Below are 24,274 nucleotides of genomic sequence, written 5' to 3'. Positions count from 1 at the left end.
GGGGGGGGAATGATGTTAGAAAGCGAGAGTGAAAGTTAATATTATCAAGAAGGCAAATCTCCAATGCTCTGATCTCATTTCAAGGCACCCAGAGAGACGGTGGGTGTCGACAAGCTATGAAAAGCACAACTGGTTTCTGTGCTCTCCATCTAACACTCAACGCCACTCAGAGGCACCTTTAGGGATACCCAGCCTAACGCTAACTCTAATTAAGTGAAGTGCTGAGAAACGAATTGAAAGTGACCATGGGAAAATTTGCTTTAATTGGATATAATTGGGCCAAATGAATCTTGCAGTTTGCACGGAACAAAAGGAAGATGCAGTGGTGATGCTGATGCTGCAAATCACTTCATTAATCTTTCATGAAATGCCAGACTTCTGTGACAATTAATTTCAAACTTAAGGAAATAGTCAAAGCACTGCAGCTTGGGAAAGAAGGGAACTGGAAATAAAACTATTCTGCTGTAAGGAAGATAAATCTTCAAAAAGATGAATGGAGTAAAATCCCATTAAGGGATACAGACTGTCTTCTATTGTAACCGGTTTAGTAGAGTTAAGAATCCCGCATCATCACGTTATCTTTTATCTATCAGTGCAAACAAAGATGGTTAAAGCTTCTCCAGAATTAAAATATTTAATTATTATGCTTCTCAGATCTTCTGAGTAGTATTTGAATAGATGGGGCTACTACACAAGGTGAAATGGTATTTCTAAAAGAAGAAAGGAGCGATGAAAAGGGAAAAAGATTTCTCGGATAATGAAAATTTCAATGCATCCTTTTATTGCTTCCAGATTAGTACCGACAGACTGTATTGTAATTTCATCAGGAAACACAAGGGCAATTCCGGTTCACCTTTGTCCAGAATGGCTCGAAAATTAGACACACGGTCCACTGAGGCTTTGTGACTTCAGTTTTAAGACTTTTTATAGTCACAGTTCTTAGGCTGCAAAATTACCGTTTTCATTGTGCTTTAGCATGACAGAGCAGTTTTAACAGCATGTAATAATGAGTGTGCTCAGTCAGAATTCGGATGGCGTTTAGTGCAGGAAAGAACCAGCTGATGGATCTTAATCAGACGTGCACTAGGAGCCGATGAGGTGAACTCTAGTAAAAATTAAAGCAAGCAGTGTGAGCACTGGGGTCAAATCAGTGCCAACATATCATTTCTGTCTGTTTTTGCTTGGAAGCCACTGACACAGGATCAGTGCCTTGAATGCATTAGGCAAGCTGGGAGTTTGGAGACAGGTCAGCATGAAAAGCTCTTTTTTATCTCATGATAAAGGTAAATATTACATTATATTATATTACTTTTGATCTAATACTGTTATTTTATTTCGAAAAAAAGCGAACCTTATATTATATTTACATGTTCTATTGTTTTAAGAAAATGAAACCCTGCATGCAATACTTTGATTCAGGGGCTGACAATTCATGAGCTCCTGGAACAAGGACATTACATATCTGTTGTTTATTCGATTTTTATTTAAAGTTTTTTTAACTTCATTTGGACTTTCATATAGAACATATTATACGAATATACTCTAATCCCTATAGACTTTTCCAAAGAAAAGATTTGATTTGATATATTTGATACGTCAATCCCTCCTCCGGCGCTGCACACGGAGGACGTGGGCTAGCTGTTGTTAAGAACTGCCTTTACTTCGTATATTAATTAGCTGCATATTAAATTTTTCAATTCAGTTCAATTTGATTTCTTTGTATAGCACTCAGTAATCATTTACATTGTCTCGAAACAGCTTTACAGAAGTATAGAAACAGAAAAGGAAAAAAAGAGAAATAAATGTATATAAGAAGAAGAAGAAGAAGAAGAAGAAGAAGAAGAAGAAGAAGAAGAAGAAATAAGAAGAAAGATAAATAAATGAATACATGCATTTAAAGTTTAAAATTAATTTAAAGATATTTATTTAAAATGTAAAATACTATATATTTATCCCTAGCATACACAGTCTTTCCACAATCAGAACTACACAGGGGACATGAAAACAGTTACTATACAGAACACCACACAGTACAGTGCAGCAGAAAAGTGTTGAAGGCACTAATGAGACTCAGATAAGAAAAGGGATCATCTCATAGCCAAACTCTTTCTGCTATGAGTATAATTCTTCATCAGCAGAGATGAGGTGGTGCCACAGTGGGCACGTTTGCTGCAGTCTGAATCCGAGCATGATTGTTCCCGGTACCCCCGCAGTGTTGGTCTGGCTTCAGACTTACTTCATCTTACGTCATCACAAACGTGCATAGAGAACACAACACCACTTCCCATCTTTTAGGGGGAAATTTAAAATGATTTTGGTGCTGTTATGCCCAGCAAGAAACCTCACCTGTGCTTTGTCCCACAAAGTACACGTGTGTTGTGGAAACTAATGATGTCATAACGATGTCACTCACACCACCTACAACAGCTCTTGTGTCTCGGGTTTAGTACTGTGCTGCACCTCTCGCTGCAAATGACAGCTTACACAGTTTGTCATGCTCCCTTTACCAATAAAAAGTTAATTGCCCCTCCCACAAATATAAGTACTTACTTATTTTCCATAGTCTTAATTAATGTACATAATTACACAATTGGGTTGGATTGCATTAGTTTTGTTACTTGTACGTTCAGGTAAGTAAACCAAGGAGCTCATTGAAACTTGCTTTATCCATGCCTGATGAAGAATGTGTGATACAGAATGTTGATTTGTCCCGTAATGTTTAGATTATGTGCAACTTTACACCAGCTAGACTTACAGTCATCACACACACACAGCACCATGTGAAGAGTAAGAGCTGAGGTTGCTCTTTAAGGCTGCTAAGGTAATGAAACTCCAGATGGTTGTGCTGAAAGCGAGCCAGAAATACCTGACACCTGGCCAAGACCATCCAAAGTGGCAAAGTGGAAAAATATTATTAGATGCTGAAAATTAGACTTGAAATTTTGATTTGAGATCTTCAGACCAAGGAGTAGCTTTACTGATGGGGAATTTCATCCGTCTAGCTAAAGATAAGCATGTTATTCTGTTCCTTATTTGTTATACATGTTGATGCTATATGAGGGCAGTGGTAGCTCAGTGGTTAAGGTGATCAGAAGGTCCACTGATAAGAAGATTGATTTGAGTTTCAGTCCCAGTGCCACCAAGTTGCCGCTCCTGGGCAAGGCCCTTGACCCTCAGCTGTATAAATGAGATAAATGTAAGTCACTATGGATAAGGTCGTATGCCACAAATGTTAAACATAAATGTTGATAAAGGCTCCTATATTCTTGTAAAATGAATTTCAGACTGGCCATAATGCAGGTATTTGAGCGTGTATACAATGGCTTGCATGACCGATCATCTTTACTATTCAACCCTGAAAAATCAAAAACGTTGACTAGTCATTTACTAATTTTCAGGCAGTTTTATTTGTGTAGCAACTTTGTGTACAAGTTTTATTTATGTAATTTAACAATTTAACAGACATACACAGACTACACATTACATCCCAGGTTTTGTGCTTTTTAAATGATTAAAAGCAAAGTAATGAATCCATGTAACACTATTTAAGGAGGTAGTAATTCTTTAAATTCACACGTGTTGTAGAGCAGTTAAGCTGCAGCTGAGAGCATGTAACACAATGTAGGATGTCTGTACGTGATGACTACAGCACCATCAGGATTAGATAGTGACGTTCTACTGGCGACTCTGTAAACTCTCCTGCACACAGCTGATCACAACAGAATTCTCTCTGACATAGTTTAAGGATTTTATTTAAAAGACAATAAAATGTATTACTTTGGAAATGGACAGAATTAACAGAATCAGCTGACAGCCTCGTTTATACTAAAAGAGTAAGCGCGGTGAAATCGTGTTATTTGTTCTTCAACACTAAAGAAAATTTACATATAAACTGTTGTTGAATGTAGAACTGAGTTTCATTACTGTCTGCCACACTGTTTCTTTTTTTGTACACCGGCCAAACTATTTGACATCCCCACAGCACTAGTCAATGTATTTGTCTAGTCTATGCAACCCCTAGTGTGTACACACATCAGAGTGTAAATATAGGAGGCAGGGAATTTAACATAGACTTGTTGACATGGACGTCTCTGGGCAAAAATATTGAAAAAGAGAAAAAGCATTTTTTCCTCATTCCACTTTTAGTAAACATTTCAAATAGGTAGCTTTGACCTGGAAAATGTAAAAATAAATAACAGGTTCATAGTGTGATTGATTTGCCTGCATGTTTGATGCGTGTTGTATCTAGTGATGTTCAGATTATAGGTAATGTATGAAAGGCTCAACTTAATTAACGTATTAATTGAATCTAATGAACCTTTCTCCGAAGAAATCAGCAACGTGTGAATATGTAATGCTGTCTAGCAGCTAGGACTGTGTTTTTTATTGGAGAAAGGAAATCAGGACATATGGAGCTGCCTCTAGGTTTCATTAATAATGTTTTATACCTGGGTTGTGGTTCAGACAGTTGAAAGATCATGTCTGTTTCTTTTTTTTCTCTTTTTTTTATTAATTCTTTTTATTCAGTCTGTTTCACTCAATAAACATGTAAAACTGCAAAATGCAGCCAATGTAAGAGGTTATATTTTGTGTAGCTCTGCTTTTGAGTGCCTAGGTGGAGCATTAAATGGAGGGATAATAATAGCAGAGTGCTGATATATTGGGCTAGTGTCCAGAATGCCTGCTACACTTGTGTTGTGAAAAATGATTGTTGTTTAGATTTAACATCATTAAACACACACATGATGGCACATTGCTTGAAATGTGGATTGCATACACGGACTATAAAAGAGACCTTTCACCGCCGGGTGCTTGTCACACTGCAGAATACGTTTCCATCTGCAAATTACCCCAGATTCCATCATTTCCTGTATCACATTCCATTGTAATATTTTTACTCTGATTACACCACGCTTGTCTCCCATCGCTGTGAATGTGGAGGAGGTTGGCATTAGCGAGATAAACAGATCTAACAAATGTTTTTTCCAAATGCCTCTCATGCCAAGGAGAGGACATTTTGCAGTCATGGTTTTTGTGTTCATTTTTCCCAGCCCATGCAGCCCTTTCCCCAGTGTGCTGCCTTGTTTCCGCTCAGTTCAGTTCTGTAGCTGTTAAATCTCTTTTCCCTTTTTCTACCCAGCTGTCCTGAGACCGTCTACCTAAAAACAGTGCAGGCTATAAACACAGCCATTCCTAATTACTTCGGCTCTCCTCTGGCTCTCCACTTCTCTCAGGCACAGCATGGACTGAGACACTTTTAATGAATATTTTACTGGTCTTTGTTCTCATTAACAGAGCGGTGGATCATGATTATGAGCAACATCTCGCACTTACTCTCTCCACAGAAAATTAATCTATCACATACACGCCAGGTGCAGTGTCATTATGAGGGGCCTATTATGCATGGCGAGATATGGGTTAAGCTTAGACTATTAGTGATTCAGTGCACTGCTCGTCATTTTGTCACTACTGTTACACATCAAGTCAAGAAGCTTTTATTGTTGACCGTATACAGCTGGTGCATGAAACAACGATTCTCCAGGACCATGATAGCAGTTACACTACTGTGAAACACTTATGTGAGAAAACAAAGTAATACTCATCAAACACACGTAATGCAGTGCAACCGAAAGAAAGACTAAAAGCAAAAACATAGAGTACAGTACATTCAGTTTGTGTTGTGTTTATGCCACTTGGTTTATCCGAGCAGCCAAGTTCTGACCATAGAGACAGCTCCAGGCAGTATGGCTCTGTTGATAAACAGTTCAACATACAGTATAATGGAAAAAGATGGTACTTTGGTACAGGAACTTTCCTTCACCCTTCATTCTCTTTATCTGTCTACTTTTGGTTTGTTTCCCTAGAGCTTGTATATGCTAAAGATGGCAGATAGCTCATTCAGCCAGTGGTTTTTGTTTTTCACAATCCAGGATAGTCTCTGGATCCAACATAACCTTTAGCAGGACAAATTACTGAATAAATGAATAAAATGTGGCTGAAAAGTTAATCAACACTTTTGTATTTTCACGTCTTGACTACTGTAATGCTTTGCTGGCTGGAGTTCCTAAAGTAAATACCCTAGGTAAATTACAGTTGGTACAAAATTCAGCTGCTAGAATTCTGACTAGGGCCAGTGCAAGGGAACACATTACACCTATCCTGTTAAAATTACACTGGCTTCCTTTTAGTTTTCGTATTGATTTTAAAATTCTCATGCTCACTTATAAGGCCTTGAATAATTTGGCCCCTCAATATTTGTGTGAGCTGTTAACCCCCTACATACCTACACGTACTCTATGCTCTTCTGAAGCTGGTAATCAGGCTTTTTCTTCCTTGGCTCCCAAATTGTGGAATTCCCTACCCTCAGAGATTAGGAATGTAGAATCCCTGGGTGTTTTTAAATCCCATCTCAAAACTTACTTTTTTAGGGTAGCTTTTATGTGATTTCTTTGTTTGTTATTTATTTTTGTATGGTTAGTTTTTGTGCCTGTACTGTTATGTGTATCTTTTAATTTCATCTTTTATGTCAAGCGCTGGGGGCACGGTGGCTTAGCACGTTTGCCTCACACCTCCAGGGTTGGGGGTTCGATTCCCGCCTCCGCTTTGTGTGTGTGGAGTTTGCATGTTCTCCCCGTGCCTCGGGGGTTTCCTCCGGGTACTCCGGTTTCCTCCCCCGGTCCAAAGACATGCATGGTAGGTTGATTGGCATCTCTGGAAAATTGTCCGTAGTGTGTGATTGCGTGAGTGAATGAGAGTGTGTGCGTGTGTGCCCTGTGATGGGTTGGCACTCCGTCCAGGGTGTATCCTGCCTTGATGCCCGATGACGCCTGAGATAGGCACAGGCTACCCGTGACCTGAGGTAGTTCGGATAAGTGGTAGAAAATGAACGGATGAATGAATGAATGAATGAATGAATGAATGAATGAATATCAAGCGCTTTGAGAAGCTACTTTTAAAGGCACTATACAAAATAAAGTTTTTTATTATTATTAAATATTAATCAATGATATAATTAACAGTGTTGTTTTTTTAAGACGCTCATTTTCATTCAGAGATTCAGAGAAAAAACACATTGTGTTTAGTTTGCTCTTGGTTACACGTTGGTGATTCCTGAACATCAGTAAGTAGAAAGTTTGACTTTTAAACATACTTTTGCTGCATTCTCAACAGCTCCTTTTGGCATCTAAACATAATGTACCATTTGGTATTCCAGATTTTGTTCTTCAAATTGAGATTTCACACTGTTGCTTCACACTGTTGTTCATTGTTGTTCTCTAGCTTTTATTCACAATGCAGTCCTTGAGGGCTATGGTACAATGCAAAGCTCAGCACTTCCTTGCTGGGTAGAAAATGTCTATTTTGAATCAAAATTCAGTCTGGAGCTTTATAAAGACTTGCTGTGGATTCTTTATGTATTTTTCCCTGTTTTCTTTGAGGATAAAGTCATTATTAAACAAAGTTATCATTATCAAAGTCAACTTTTTAATGTGCGTTTCTGTATCTCAGCATCTAAAATACCTTTCCTGCTGTTCTTGGATTAAATATTTAATAATAATGCCACTGATAATTTGATTTGGTATTCGCAGAATATAAAATAGTTTTTCTTTTTTCTATTTCATTTTGTTGATTGATGTACATGCTGCTGACAGTTTTTTCCAGTTGACACCACTGCATTTGAATGTTCTCCATCACGTTTTTCTCAATATCTGTGCCGTGACATGGCCGTGCTACTGCATGATATATGCCTGTAATAATTACTGTAACAAATCCACAGCTAAGAAAGGATTCCATTGAAACTAATTTAAAGATCTTGCCATCTAAATGTAAAATAGAAACTCTGAAGATGTGTGTATGTTTTACTGCGCAAAAAAAAAACCATAATTGTAAAAGATTTTTTAATTGTTCTAGGTTAAGAATTACACCGCGACATCAACTTTGTGCTCAGATCTTCATCAGCGATCATTTGAAGACTTTGGCAGGAAGGAATTAAGCGTTAAGTCTGTAATGAACTCATTAATGAAGCTGACCTGTTAATTTCCTCAGGAGCTCTTGGTTGCTTTTAATTCCACTCGACTACAAACGGTTGTAGAAAGGACGTTAATTACATTTACATTATTTCCTGTCCAGTGTCACCCAAATGAGGATGAGGTTCCCTTCTGAGTCTGGTTCCTCTTAAGGTTTCTTCCTCATGTCGTCTCAAGGATTTTTCCTTGCCGCCTTTACCTCAGACTTGCTCATTAGGGATAAAAAGTAAAAAAAAAAATTCTGTTTCTATACTTATGCAAAGCTGCCTTGAGACAATGTCAATTGTTAAAAGCGCTATACAAATAAACTGAATTAAATTCAATTGAACCAGTGTATCATTTCAACTTTACAACCAATAGCACTGAGGCAATGATTAATTTTCAGTTAATTTACACAATGTATGTTTCACTGACTGCCCACTTTATTCATTATTAGTTATTAGTTACTACTTGCTTAAGTTATTATAAGTTATTACACTTTATTTGTTATTAGTTGTTGGCAAAAAATATGGCAAAACATGAAATCATGCAGTTAGAGGTCAAAAGCTTGAATTAATAGCATTTTTCCACCATTCTGTATAATTTCTGCAGAGCGTTGTATCTAAATCCTGTACGTCTGGTGATGTCACATGAAAATTTGAAAAGTCTGGTGATGTCACATGAAAAACCTTTGGTGGTTTCGTAATATTAGCTGGTTTCGTAATATTAATACCAAAATCAAAGACATTCATGTGATTTTTTTTTTCTTCCCCCAATTCTGAGGTGAAAATTAACTAAAGCTCTGGATCAGGATCTGCATGATGAGTGAGTAGGTTTTATTATATATATATGCTGATATGTGTCATCAACTGGCGTTCGGTTCACACTGACGGTGCTGAGATGATCGTTAAGTGGGTGGATTCCCCGATTTGCTGCCAGTGAAAAGTAAGAGTCAAATATTTCCACATTTCTTGCAGATATGGCAAGATAAATGTACTTCAGCAGCTGAGAGTCTCAGTGAGCAAAACAGCTAATGGATATTTGCTTTATTCTGAATTGGACTGAACATAATTGAGCTTGTAAGTGTTAGAAAATAATTAATAGATGAATCAATTATCAAAATGAGCACTAGTTCAGAGCACACAGCTGTGCAGAGGCCTTATATTTTTTTCTTAGTTCGAAGATGTAATTTTACATTGAGAACTTTTCCACATTTCTCTTTTTTCGTGCACATAAAGATTCCCCCAACACATGCAAGTGTAACATGGTGCTTTACGTTCATGTATGATTGAAGTTTGTGAATGTAGGACACACACATATATACTGTTCATTAACTCTAGCTGCAGCACGAGCTATACAGCTTTAGTGGTAACATTTTATTTATGCCTCAAGTTCAGACTAAGTTTGAATGGAGTCTTTGTTGTGGAAGACGACCCGGATCCTTTTTTCTGTGCTACCATGAGAAATGGCACAAAATAATGAATGTGGAAGAAGTGCAGAATTATTTCTTTATCATGTAGTGCTTTGGATTGTAAAACAGGGGCTCTGATTTCAGTAGAAGAGACAGTACTTCCGAACGTATCATGTTTACAGCAAACCAAAAGTGTTTGGTAAAGAATGTTTTCTTTAAAGCACTTGAGCCATTCAGTTTAGCTACAAAACAGACACAAATCATAGCTCCGTAACCGCTTCATAGATTTACAGATATTTCCGTCTTTGAATAATGAGGGTTTTTTTTTCGTAGCACAAGAGCCGGAATAGTTTACTTTGCCAATGTCATTATTGAGCCTGGAAACAAGGACTAAGTGTCAACAAAGCTGTGCACCATCATGCCTGTTTACTAAGGCACAAATGACAGCCGCTCCACAGCGCTTACCACTTCTCCTTTCCAATTTCACTTCAAATGCTTCTTATACGCCTCTAGCTTTCTTTCTGTTCTTGTTTAAGCCCAATTAGATGGAGCTTTGTGTATTCTAAGATAATGCTATTCTCCCCTCTGAGTCCAATTCCTAATGAGATATGACAGTAGACCTTGCAGAGTGAATTAGGATGTGTAATGCTATAAATTCAGCTGTGCAGCAGAGACAGAAAGAATATTAGAACTAGATATTCTGGATATTGTGAGAGACTGGAAAATTTGTCAGGCATTAAATGTTCTCTGTTGTGGGTTGATGAACTGGACTTTTTCAGTATTGTTAATGAAATTACATGCACATTTTATATCTTTTTCCACCAAAATGACTATTGTTTATTGATTGACACGAATTATGTGTTGTTGACCAAATAAATGTCGAGGTAGTTTAATGATCACATTTAGTGCTTACATTACATAGAGGCTGGGCTTGAGAAGTTTAGCATTAATTGTCAACAGACTTTTCCCCTTGCTGCTCATTCAACATCCACGCAAGGCTTGTGTGAACTGTGTTGATTTATGATGTTTAAGCATAGCAGCAAGGGGATGCAATGGGTAGCAGAACAGCTTCAGGGTCCCTGGTTTGTGTCTGTATGGAGTTTCACATGTTCTCCTTGTTTCTGGGTGAGTTTCCTCCAGGTTCCTTCCCCATTGCAAAAAAACAAAAAAATCCAATAGGTGTACCGGTGTCTTTAAATTGACCCAAGACACAAATGAGAAGAGAGTCATAGCTAATCACTTCCCAGATGATATTTAGTCTAATCACATGGTTGGCATGTTACTTTTATACACCAGGTCTTTGAACTAGAAATTAATATTGAACAAGTGACATTTCAGTTTCTTTATTTCTGTTACTATCCCAAAGAAGCAATACCCACATTATATCACATCGGCTAGCTGGCTAGCTAGCTCAGGTCAATTTGTAAATTCCCGCTAAATGCGAATGTAGTAAAATCTTCTTCTGCAGCGCTTTCATATATAAGTCAAAAGTTATATTCCTGACGTTTGCCATATCCACTGATGATGTCATTAACACTACGGTAGTAACCGTGTCAAACCATTTGTAACTCCAGAAAATGGAATTTTTCATAGTGAACACAGACAAGTGGAGTGATGCACACTGAAATGTCCCAATTCGCTGAAGAAACAGAAGTTGGTATGCTGCTCAACCAATCAAATTACTGAATCGGAACTAACTGTTCAACTGGGTTTGCAGTAAAAAAAAACAACCCTAGAGAACGGGCCATAAAAAGGATGAAAATGATTGAGTGTATTTAGTTTCTTCACATATTATTGTTTTTTTTTGTAATGGTGTGTCATAAATTTATCCTCTGGTGACTCGCTTGTTTAAAGAGCCGTCAGTCTAAATGTGTGCAGAGTTCATTTCTTCTGAGCTCAAGGCTTTCTGCCTCTCCTCTTCCAGGCAGAAGAACTTTGCCCGTGGCATAGAACAGCAGCTTCCGGACGGCATGGTGGTGGCATCAGTACCAAATGAAGCACAGTGCCGCGAGGAGGTCTCTGATCCTGTTCCTGATCCTGAGTATCTCACTGGTAAGTCACTCTGATGCATAAATAATTGAACTAAGCAAAATCTCCCTTGAAGACAAGCAAGCTGAGAACATCACAATGCTATCAATAATCCAGTGACATAGTGTTAGCTAAATTTAAAATGATTTAATAAACACTTTACTGATCTGGTCTGTTCTTATCACATTATCAGTCCTGTGATGATTGCTGATAAATTCTGGTATTTATTATTATTAGCCTTCATTAGCATTTGTTTTGTTAATTCACACAAAATATTCATCATTCATAAACATCGTTATTACAGCTGAGTTTATTAATCTTCTAGCTTATTTACCTAAAATGATTTTTGCAGAGGTAGTTTTAGTGGAATTTATTCATATCTTTCTGAAAATAGATGTTTTCATCTGTTAATAAACAATAATTCTGTCAGGACCACTTTGTCAAATGAGAATTTATTAGATGATAGCATATAGTTAGTGTTGGCGGTATGGTTCTGTTCTGGGCAGGAATCCACGCGCCCGTCCGTGCGCATGCAGGGACCGAGCGGGGAGAGCAGCAACTGAAAATAGAATAGACCCCCCCTATAACAGAACCACTGATCATGCATAGAGGATTTTTTTTGCAAATAATAAATGAATAAATGGATAAATATTTTAATAATTAGCGAGAGGGAGAGAGAGAGAAAAATATGTGGAGATTTAAGACCTGAACTGGTACACGAACGGGGTTGGGGTTGGGGTTGGAGGAGGGAGTTTAAGTCGCAGCAGCAGCGACGCGCTAGAAAGCGGCTCAGTGAATGGGAATTTAAATGGTTGGGTAATATTGATGTCATAACCGGATTGGTGCACTTCGTGGACAGCTGATTAACAGCTGATGCACGCTTGATGACGTGGCCTGCCAGAACTAACGCAAAGCTTGATTATTAACTATTCATGACAGATGAAATAAACTCAGTTCCTTTGTGATTCCTGCATTAGTTTATACACCATGAAAGTCAACAGTACATCTAAGTGATCTTCAAAACCAATCTATGTATATCTGCTGGTACAGATAGCACCCATCTTTATATTTTATATGAGCATAGATAAGGCTGAAAAAAGATTGCTCAGTTGTTTTACTTATTTTGTATTTGATTGAAGAACACTCAAAGGAAAGTCTGCATTTCTGCACTGCAGTTTTATGATAGTGTTTCATCTGCCTTGTAATGACTCATCATTAGAGTCAACGAAAAAATCAGATCCTGCCACTGGAAATAATGTCTCGCACACACACACACACACACACACACACACACACTCACGCACACACCATTGCGTGTTTGGAAGTCAGGGTCTTCTCATCTACATTGCTTTCTGCTAAATCAGGAAGTCAGGTGAGCAAATGATAAATGTAGAAGATGGGTACAATTTTATTATTTTATTATTATTATTATTATTATTATTTGGAAGGAGCAGAAACAAGGCTGCCTGCTTCTGGATGCAGCTACAGCTGTCGACTTTCATTAGACAGCTAATCTGACTCTAGTCTAGAACAAGTGCTCGGCAGCCTTACTTAACATTTTATACTCCTAATGAGGGAAAAAAATAGGGCAAAAATCCATCCATCCTGCCAGATAACGGCAGTCACCCTAAACCACGGCTTTACCTCAGCATCAACATAGCAAAATGGCTGAAAATCAAATTCCATTCCAAAGGATCTAAACTGACAAATGAACTGGAGGAAAGGCATGATAGGAAACCAGTACTGTAATTATATCTCCTTTATGCTGATAAAGCCTTAATGTGCCACTTTTCAGCTGTGAGTGGACATTCTGGATGATAACCAACATATCACCAGTAGCACCTCACAGTACACAATAAAGGTGTGACAGGGTACTTCAGGTGAAATCTGTTTTAATGATCCCCATATGTAAATAGCAGTCATTCATTCATTCATTTTCTACCGCTTATCCGAACTACCTCGGGTCACGGGGAGCCTGTGCCTATCTCAGGCGTCATCGGGCATCAAGGCAGGATACACCCTGGACGGAGTGCCAACCCATCGCAGGGCACACACACACTCTCATTCACTCACGCAATCACACACTACGGACAATTTTCCAGAGATGCCAATCAACCTACCATGCATGTCTTTGGACCGGGGGAGGAAACCGGAGTACCTGGAGGAAACCCCTGAGGCACGGGGAGAAGGCACGGGGTGTGAGGCGAACGTGCTAACCACTAAGCCACCGTGCCCTCCTTAAATAGCAGTCAAATTGTGTAATTGATTTAAAAAATAATCAATATTTCAGATCAGTTTTGAGTAATTCCAACAGCATGGATGGAAATAAACACATTGAAGCCCAATCTATAGTCAAATTAATAATTTTTTACATAATGAGAGCCTTCAAACACAAAAAAAATTATTCCGCATGTTTACGAGGCACACTTTTTGCTCATTTCGAGTGCTGTGAGTTTTGCCTCATATGAAGGTTTGTGTGTGCCATAAACACACACTCCACTCACAGGTGATTGGCATTTTTAGTTCAGCTTGGACTACAAAGACATGTGTACAGTTTTGTGTCAGTGCGCTGGCTAGAATGTAAATAAGATTTGGAGGTCAAGCAGCTTAAATCCTATTTTATGTCATATTTCATTTTTCTCACAAATGAAATATGATGATACTGTAGATAGAATTGCTTTGTTTTCTTTTGCCATCATAACACATAAAAGTGTAATTTTTGATGGTGTACAAATACATTTTTAGCGTTGTTCCACTTTCAACAGAAATATTAAATGGGTCATTTTAACACATAGATTAATAATGGTGCTTATGTTTGTAACCGCTGAGGATGGTACCCATTTCCATGAGACATTTAAATCTGTAAAAATGGAAGAATCTTGCTGAAGTACCTCAGGCCCTTAGCCATGGTGTTGAAGAAGTGGAGATTTATCCACATCACTGAAAGTGTGGTCCACTAAGGCCTCCAGGGGAAGAGGCAGGTGGTCATGTTCATGAGCCCTCAGAGCCCAATAGCTCCTCTACATGAGGCTCCCTGAACAGTGTTTCTTACAAATTATCTATTAAATGTGCTTCATTAGTCATGTGTACGACTACTAGCCGTTGAATTACATCCACACTGAATTAAGAGCATAATCTCATAGTCACAGGCTGCAATATGCTTTTCCTTGTGACAAGTTATTAATATGTATATATTTTTTAAATGCACAAAAGCTGGTGTGACTAGAATTATTTCAGTTTTGCTGGAAAATAAAAACACAAAAGTTTTCTAAAAAGCATAACAGATGATGTAAGACAAACAGAGACTGTTTAATTTACACAATAAAACTAAAATACTTTACTCATTTAATTCCCAAGATGTTTCCCCTGACCTTAATGGTCTCCCTTGCCACAATAGCATACTGCAGTGTCAGTGCCAACAAACAGCTCGCCAAAATTTTGCCACCAGCTAAACGAATTGGATCTGAGTTGGCGAGGTGCTGCAGGTTTGAGATTCCCCCCTTGCTGGTTTGAGCAGTTCTGTGCCATGGTCAGTGTATTTGTCACTGTGTCAGCAACTCCTTGAGTCTATTCTCATGGCCCTCAAAGAGCAACACATTTATCTTTCTATTCATATTTGGCTTGGAAGTGATTCATCATATACCTGAGCGTTCCATCAATTATTCCAGTGAGGGGAGGAGGGAACGAGAGAAAGACTTTGAAAGGCAAATACATCTTGATTTAATTGGAAAGCATGTAGGAGGCCTACAGATGCCAAACTCATTCCTGCTGAGATGTGGATAGTTGTGGGATCTTCTGCAAGCTTGCTGAATTCGTTGATTGCTGCTCACGACCTTGGACTGGGAGTGAAGACTCAGTCTGATCATTGTTTAATTGTGGTCTGCTTATGAGGAAGCAAAAAAATGGCCTCTTTTTCTTCCTGTGTATGACCTGTGTTAAAGAGAACTACTGCATTACAAGCTGGTGTCAGGGTGATGAGCCCTAAGTGAAGAGATGTCACCGATCATTGCGAATGGAAGTGTACTGCTGGTAAAGTTGGAGAACAAATGGCTGACTAAAGACTTTTTTGACACTTCTGAAGAATTTGCTAGCAAACTACTGACTGTGACAATTGGAGAGAGCGTGAAAGTGACCAGAATCAAATTTTAAAAGAATTCCAGCAAAGAAGCGTTTGATTACAAGTATTCGATCTTGAAAAGTGACCATGTGTTCAGTCTGATAGACTGGATATTCTCGAATAGATCTACAGAGCGATTTTTTTACCAGTGCAGATGGGAAGTTTGTAACTTTGATGTAATTGATCCAGATGCATCCACAGGTCATAAAAATGATAAAGTGATGATGGTATATTTAAAACTATGCCATGACAAAGGAAACGAGTGTGCACTGGCTATTACATCTGGCAGCATTAGGGTACATTATGTATAGTACATCAGACATAATCTTATACTTAGGGAGTTAAGTGGTGTCATTACGTTATTTGATTTTCTCATGGGATTTTGTAGCTTACTTTTACACAGATTTCTTAATGGCATGTGCAAATACGAGTAGACGAAATGCCCATATCCATAAAAGATGTAGCCATAGCAACCTTTTAATTTTGATAAAGTGATAGCAAGTATTTTTCTCAGATCATAGGATTTGATAAATATGCAGATGTAAAGTTCTGTTTCATAAAAAGTAAACACAATATACACAATATACAAAGTTGATAGAATTTTTATACTATGATGTTTCTAAAACTAAAACAGAAATAGAAATATATGGAAGTAAATTTTAACATAATAATAATGAACTGTTGACGTTGCACTTTGAAGCTGAAGATCAGAAATTAAACTGACAAATTTTGTGTAAAATCTATACTTACCATCAGAGCTGGTGTACCTCTATAATAAACACAATTGATCTTCCTCCTCTGACAGTTTGTTCCTGTGGGGTGTTTTTGCGGCTCCTTGTGACACTTAGTTCAGATATGGCATTGCAGAGACAGGAAAGAAAAATCTATATTTTATTAGCGGTGGCTGTAATTGGTACTGAGATGGAAGTTCACGCCTTTTGGGCATGATGGTCGCTCCAAACCTGCTGGTGGCATCCATTACATGACAACAATGAACCTCTATTACTCTATCTTTTTTTTTAACCCTCCTGTTCCTCCATTGATTCTAAATTATTTTGACGTTTTTAAATATTAACCATCTTTAGCATTTTGGCAATTTATTTAAAATCTCTAATCATTGTGCTTTCACAAGTCTTTTTTTTTTGTATTCATTTATTGAATGAGTGTTTTTTGTTTTAACAACAAACATGTGTTGAATGGACATCTACAGTAATTGTGTATTGGAATTAATCATTTAAGTAGATTATTCGTTATAGAAATTACACCAGGCTGCAATTTGGAAGCTCACTGCCAATATTCCGACTTTCGCTTGGTGTCCCTCATCAGTCTGTCACCAGTTTTTGGAAAGAAACAAACAGAAAACACCGCACCATTGCCAGGACAATTAGAGTTCTCGGTTGCCACGTATTCAGCGATCTTGTTTTACTAACTGAGCTGAACAGCTTTCCTAGCTTGCAAGATAATTAGTATGTTAAAAAACAAGTGGAATTTAATGCATCAGTCCACCACACGCTGCATAAATTTAGTCTTTTTTGCTAATGGCTTTAAAGCTTTTCTTGTAAAAAAGGATGGATGGAATTAAACATGACAAAAAGATACTCATACACATATATTGATTATTATTTAGACACGATTCAGTTTGTGGTTGAGTATATACACATTCTGGCCAGCGGCATGGCGAGAAAAATGACTTTGTATGTTGTGGCATGTTTGTGGGTGTAAAAAGAACAAGCCTCTGTTAATATTCAACATTTTTGCCACTCTCAATGGTAATCGCATTTGGGGTTTAATTTATTCTTTGACACTGATTAATTGCAGTGAATTGCCAGAGCCAATTCCTGCAGTAAACGTCAATTAATTAGCTGACAACATTAGAAGTGATAATTAATACAGTGGGTGCCGCAGCATGGGGCCCGCAGTTCTTAAGGGTGGCCATGGTGCTGCTTGTCACCACAAACTTCCGTGGAAATGACATCCAAGCATCTGTGAACAGCTCGCCTGCCCGAGCATTACTGTTAAACTATACCATTGTAGATTTGGTATATAATCTAGCTACTACGTCTAACAAACATCACAATAAGAAATAAAGGATCTCAGTGCCTCTGTCTGTGGCATGGTCTTTATATATAATAATAAAATGTAATGCAGAGGTTTTAAGATAGTGAATAGTGTGTAAATGTAATGTAATATATGAGCTCATAATAACCAAATGACTTAATAATTGCATGCTTGCTGTATTGTGCTATGGCATTAAAGAGCGTGTTATAACTTCCATTATAAGAATAAGCACCGTATTGATATACTGTATACAGTCAGAGCACTGTTACCTATTCAGTAAAAGTGAACAGAAGCAAGCACTGTGTTTTGCATAGTTTGCCGTAATACAAATCTGTGTCTGATTCATGAATCTGTCATATAACATCAAAGTGACTAGTGATTCGAATGCAGGTGATGAATCAGGAACCCGCTTCAGCTGCATGGACGCAAACTCCCACACAGGAGTCTTTGAATTAATGTCATATGTCTGCACACAGCATAATTTACCTTCATGTACATAGCTAATTTACATGTCCTGATTTATTCAGGTATTGCAGTACTGAGGCATTAAAAGGATTGCATTTAGCTGGTTATTCATAATAGGAGGAAGGTCTAAGATGGAATGAATGATCCAAATGGAGAAAATAAAATATCACATAAAGCTCAGTGAGAAGTTCTTTTGTTTGTGGCTGTGGCAAATAAAAAGTTTTGAAGGTTTGTTCAAGCAAAAATCAGGTATATCTCTTTTCCAGAAGGTAGTTCTTTACCAACTTTCACCTACCATCCAAAATGGGATGAAGGCTAACACGTGTTTCCACCAAAGCATGTGAAGCTGCTAACCACATCATTTCAAGCTGCTGCTTGTGGTATGTTATATGGCAGTGTCACACACTTGGAGGAAAGAGCTGACACTGATTGATAGGACTGAGGGGGTACGTGACATCTTCTGTGTTTCTCTTTCGCTATTCAGGAGCTGGCAGCAAGCATTAATATCAGGTGAACTCTGTTTCTAACTAGGTTTTAGGCATTCATTTTGTTCACTAGGTCACATTTAACTGAATTCAGGTTTAATTTTTTAATATATATATATATATATATATATATATATATATATATATATATATATATATATATATATATATATATATATATAAAATGTGTGTGTGTGAAGAAGAAGAAGAAGAAGAAGAAGAAGAAGAAGAAGAAGAAAAAATATATAAAATAGTGAAAAAATGAAAAAGTCTGGTGTGTTAGACATGAAATTAGATATTAGATACTTAGATATTTGTAAATATTTTTACTTTGTTGCAGGACTAATGAGCTGATAAAGACCCACATTTACTCATTCTGACTCCTATTTGCAAATGCAAATAATATTTAGTCACCAAAGCCCATTACTTACATCTCCAGAAGATATTTCCTTGTCTAGAATTTTGATGAGCAACATTATTGTAACTAAATATTATACTTGCTATAGCTGTTGATGATAATGATTTAGATTAAACCATTAGTATAAACTTAATTTTTTTTTTTCAGATTGTTAAAAAGTTGTACACACACAATGTATACACACACACACACACACACCAGACAAATATGATTTTGATCATTTAGATATGGTATCAATCAGATTTGGCTATACACGACTTAGGAAAAAAAACGTCCATTGTAAATCTTTTATCCTGCATCTAATTTGAAAGAGAATGGAGAGAAGAGAATGACTCTGGAAGCTTTACAGAAATACTATTAGATCAGTCCAGCTCATTTCCTCTTTATGGATGTCAGGAATCTGCTCTTGTCTCTTGGTCAGGAGCCAGACTGAGGTTGAACACTGACGTGGCTATGACTGGCAGTGATTCATACTGTTGGCACAAAGTCCCTCTCCCAAACTCCCTCTCAATTAAAATGCCAGCATATGGCCCAGTGACCAGCTCGGCTCTAAGCTATGAGTCTGCTGAGATGCCTCGAGACACTGACATGCTCTGTCCACATGAAAAAGTGTGTCACCTTGGACTTGAGTGGTGTCTCCTCTATAACTCTGTGCACAAAGAAGAGATGTGGAGATGTGTGCTGACTGGATTTAAAATCTTTTAGGTCTTTTTTTTTTTTTGGCCAGATTCAAAGGCCAGTCTGGAATAAGTTTTTTAATAAATTTTTAATAACGAAATATAAATCGACCCAGCTTTTTGGAGATAAGTGGTGGTGTTTCATCTCTTTAATCTCTTTACTGTTGACTCAAGCTATCTAGAAAGCTTTACAATGCCTAAAGTCAACCTAATTTAAACTCTTAAATAACATAAATAACTTAATATATGAAATGTTTTCTTTTGCATCAATACAGAAAAATGCAGAATGCTACACAATGTGATCACAGATGGAAAATTCAAGAAATTCCAGATAAAATAAGTTTTGCTTTAATTTAAATACAGTCAAATTCAATTCAGTTTTATTTGTATAGCACTTCTATCAAAGGAGATTGTCTCAAAGCACAAGACTGTCTCCGCCATGGTCCCCAAGTGTTACCATCCGCAACAGCTCTGTGAATCTAGATGGGCATGAGGATGGATCAAGCATGTTTGGAGAGCAGATGTGGTCAGTTTTGCTGGTATCCAGGGAGCAGTATATGTAGTGAGAGAGAGAAAGAGACTATTAGGATTTTTGGCTTGTGATTGTGTAATGGTTGAAGACATGTACACTGTGTGCATAGTGCAGGCAGGGACTCTGGCAAGACTAGCTGTGACAGCATAACTAAAAGGGAAAGCCAGAAGGTGACACAGATATGAGGGCTTCCTGGGACATAAAGCATCCAACCGCTCCACCAACAGCAAACCTGCGTGAACACACGAAAGTAGGGGGGAGCCAACATCCAAGCATCCCAGTTCACCAAACACTCTATGCCCATGAACCCTCCTCATCGACTACTTTATCTACTGTATAAACTATTCATAAAAAGCTAAACAAATGTGTTTTCAGTCTGGACTTTGAAACATTGAGAGACTGAGTGACTGTCTGAGTCCCGAACACTAATTGGAAGGCTGTTCCATAATTGTAGGGGTCTGTAAGAAAAGTTTCGGCTCCCTGCTGTAGCCTTTACTACTTGAGGTACTAACAAATAGCCGGCACTTTTCATCAAAGTTGGCATGGCAGATCATAAAAACCAAAAAATTGATAGGGACAAGACCATTCTTTGCTTTTGTCAGGACTCAGCCCGGACCTTTGGCCATGTGCTTTTGTTTTTGTTCTTTGTCACGTGTCTGCCCCGCCCTTGTTTACTCCTCCCCGTCTCTGCACACCTGTTCCCTATTGTTAATTGTTAATAGTATTTAACTGTGCCATGTTGCCTTGAGCAGCACAGAATCATTGTCAGTGTACCCCCGTCCTCTGTCCTGTCTAGTTCCTCTGTGTTCCTGTTCACTCACTCACTCACACTCATTTTCTACCACTTATCCGAACTACCTCGGGTCACGGGGAGCCTGTGCCTATCTCAGGCGTCATCGGGCATCAAGGCAGGATACACCCTGGACGGAGTGCCAACCCATCGCAGGGCTGTTCCTGTTCAGTGTATTAATATTTATTTAACCCAGTTCATTTGAAGCTATTCTGCGTATGGGTCTGTCTTCCTCCTCCCGGGTGTGACAGCTTTATATATAAATAGTAATATTTTGTAACCAATGCGAAATGTGGATAAGATAGGAGTGATGTTTCCATACCTTTTGCTTCTAGTTAGCAGTCTGGCTGCTGCATTCTTGAGTCAGAATATGTGGATCAACAACGAAATGTTTAACGTTTATGAAGGAGTCTTTGTACCATAACAGTTACTGTAGTACATTTTCCACCAGAAGGACATTAAGGACAGAGGAGCTTATGATTTCTGGTTTCTCTGTAACATGATAAGCTACATTTTTTGTCTTATTAACTTCAAGACAGAGAAAACAATAATAGACTGTGGTAGCAGAGTGACATTTATGCCTGCTGTAATTTAAACTATGATGGACACTACAGGTAACTTATCTTGTGAACATTTATAACATTAAACATATTTATAAAGGGTTAAAAGTTGTGAAGGTTCTTCTTTAATTAATTACTGACACCCCCTTGTGGACTGTTCTCCTGTAACACCATAGTCTGTTGTGTCATTTCTTATATAGTCTAGATATGAAGCTAAATATAAACAGCTATGTATGTCAGTGTTTTGTCAGAGCCCACATTATTTATGCTGTTAAACAACCCGCATGTTTATGCTACTTTTCTTTCTGCTGATGAGCTCACTGCACAGTATTGCTATTTCTCTTCTATTAGAGAAATTATTCTATTATGCCCAAGTTGCTTAGTACTATCATTTTCTTCCCGCTTCTCCATTCTTCAGCTCATCCAAGGGTGAAATGGGACATGGGCTACATCGGTTAATGGGCATTCATGAGCCATGTGAGGACTGCTATCAGCCATCTTCCATTGCAAAGACTTTAAATGGTTGGATTTGTTGCCATGATGACTTATGGGCTCTTTAGTTGCATGTCATTGACGTGTGTGCACAGTGCTAAATCGATTTCACATGCAGGATTCCATCAGCCTCTCAGCATATGTTTGTGTGTGGCTGGGTGTGTATACATCTATCCATCAGCAGCACCTTTTTTTTCCCAGTTGGACATTCAGAGCTCGGCTCAGCCTTTAACGATGCCACCACTGACTGGCAGATTTGTGTCTTCAGCCCCTGAACTTGTGTTTGCAAGGTGAAGTTTGCTAGTATTAATCATTCTGTCAGACAAGAGCACAGAGCCCAAAGGGTAAAAAAAAGGAGAGAGGCCTGTGGATTTTAGCTGAGAGAAGAGAAATCGAGGGTGTGTACTGTGTTGGGAGCTTGTTATTAATCCTAACAGTGACATGTGCTGCACAAATGCCAGGGTGCTCCATGGGGGCAAATGCATCTTTTCCGTTTTAGATGGATCTAAGCGAGAGTCTCTCAGTGAGAGCATTCTGCACAAGCATGCATTTAAGACCTTATTTATCAAATATGTGCACTCTGTCAGAGCGCTAACAGGGTAAAAGAACACAAGGAATGCAGTCTGTATGCTTTTGCTCGTATCTGAAAAAAAGCAGCAAAAGGAGTCATGTACATTGATTTACATTTTCTGCTTATATTTACAATTCTGAAACAAATCGGGATAAAGAATAATGTCTGATATCTGAACACATGCATAACGACTTTCCATAGTCATAAGACCGGTTCTGATGCTGAAAGTCAGTGGCTCATCTGAAGCCCTGCTACACATTCACTAAATTGTACTAGAATGAAACCGAGGAGCCAGAGACACTAACCACGGAGCAGTGTCAGTGTGTTTGCTTGTCAATTACTTAAACAATTTAATTATTTATATAGCCAGATGACTTTTTTTTTTGTTTGTTTGTTTTTATTGGTGGGGAAAAAATACTAAATTACTAAAAACTTATCTATGAAACCATTTTACTGGCTTAGACCTGAAAGTGAGGTACATTTCTGATGCTGACAGGACTTTCCATACATAAAACATGCATTTATGTAAATGTACAGTATAATAAATGAATATTTTATAAATTATTAATGTATAATAAATTATACATTTACACAAATACATAAAATACATATTAGACACGTAAGAGCCACAGCCATATAAATGTATAATAATTTATCATAAATAATTAATTAATTATATTCATGTTCTATGATTAAATAAAAGATTGTTACTAGACAGATTTCATGGATACAGTTTTAAGTTTATTTGTCTATGAATCAGTGAGAAACATGAACCCTAAAAATTAAAAGGTTAAAAAAGTTTGAACCAGTACAAGGGCACGCATGTTGGACTTTACCGCATATTTCCTATGCACAGATTCCAAGAAACCCCAGAAAGATTCAAGAGCAATTATTTTAAGTACAATTCAAACTTTTTCGTGATTGGCCAATATGTCGGATGCTGATGTTCCAGCTTGCAGATTTATATTTTAATATTTTTCCGCTAGTGTTGATTTATGAAAATCCATCATTTTGTGCTTGGATGGTCTATCTATAGAGAAAAACAATATTTTTTAATGTTCAGTGGATTGTTTCATTGCCTGTCAGTATTTGCCTTGCTTCTAAATACGTGTCAGCTTGAGTTTGCAATGCCATAAACCTAAATGAGGTTGCTGTGCTTAGTACTGGGCAAACAATGGCCCATGCAAGCCTCCAGATGTGGTAAACATGACGCTGGACTAAATTGATGTATGGCCGCAGTGCATCGTGCGGCATGCTGAGGCTGACAGTTGCTACAGGAGACGATATGATTGATCGCTTCAGCCGCACCTACATATGGCAGCGTGTGAGAAGAGAAGTTATGATTCTGCCTGCAGCAGAGCGGTGACGGGTCTCATCTACTGAATGATAAATGACACGTGCAGCTATGTTTTTCATATATAGAAATTTGTAATGCTGCATCTTCCGTTCATAATGTGTTACCCACAACAGATGGTCTATAGGCAGTCAATTATTTTGTTAGTCAATCATTTTATTTTGTTTTGAATGTTTCACAATTCTAGAACATTTTGTTTACTTCCAGTTTAAAATGGAAAACAAATCCCAGATTTGGAAAACAAATCACAGATACAACACATACTGGAATAAACACTACACCACATACTAGACTAAAGACAATAACACTAAAC

The 24,274-nt window shown here is 37.9% G+C and overlaps 1 protein-coding gene across 3 annotated transcripts in view; it reads left to right on the top strand.

The window, feature by feature from the left end:
- astn1 (astrotactin 1) overlaps positions 1 to 24,274 on the top strand; it is a 244,587-nt gene that overhangs the window by 147,239 nt on the left and 73,074 nt on the right. For all 3 annotated transcript variants that reach the window (XM_060873956.1, XM_060873957.1, XM_060873955.1), the window contains one exon: positions 11,339 to 11,466. In XM_060873956.1, the coding sequence (XP_060729939.1) occupies positions 11,339 to 11,466 (128 nt within the window). The remainder of the gene's footprint in view (positions 1 to 11,338; positions 11,467 to 24,274) is intronic.

This window comes from Tachysurus vachellii, chromosome 7 (assembly GCF_030014155.1).
Source record: "Tachysurus vachellii isolate PV-2020 chromosome 7, HZAU_Pvac_v1, whole genome shotgun sequence".
In the NCBI taxonomy this organism is placed as follows: domain Eukaryota; kingdom Metazoa; phylum Chordata; class Actinopteri; order Siluriformes; family Bagridae; genus Tachysurus; species Tachysurus vachellii.
This window is presented reverse-complemented; position numbering and strand designations above follow the sequence as displayed.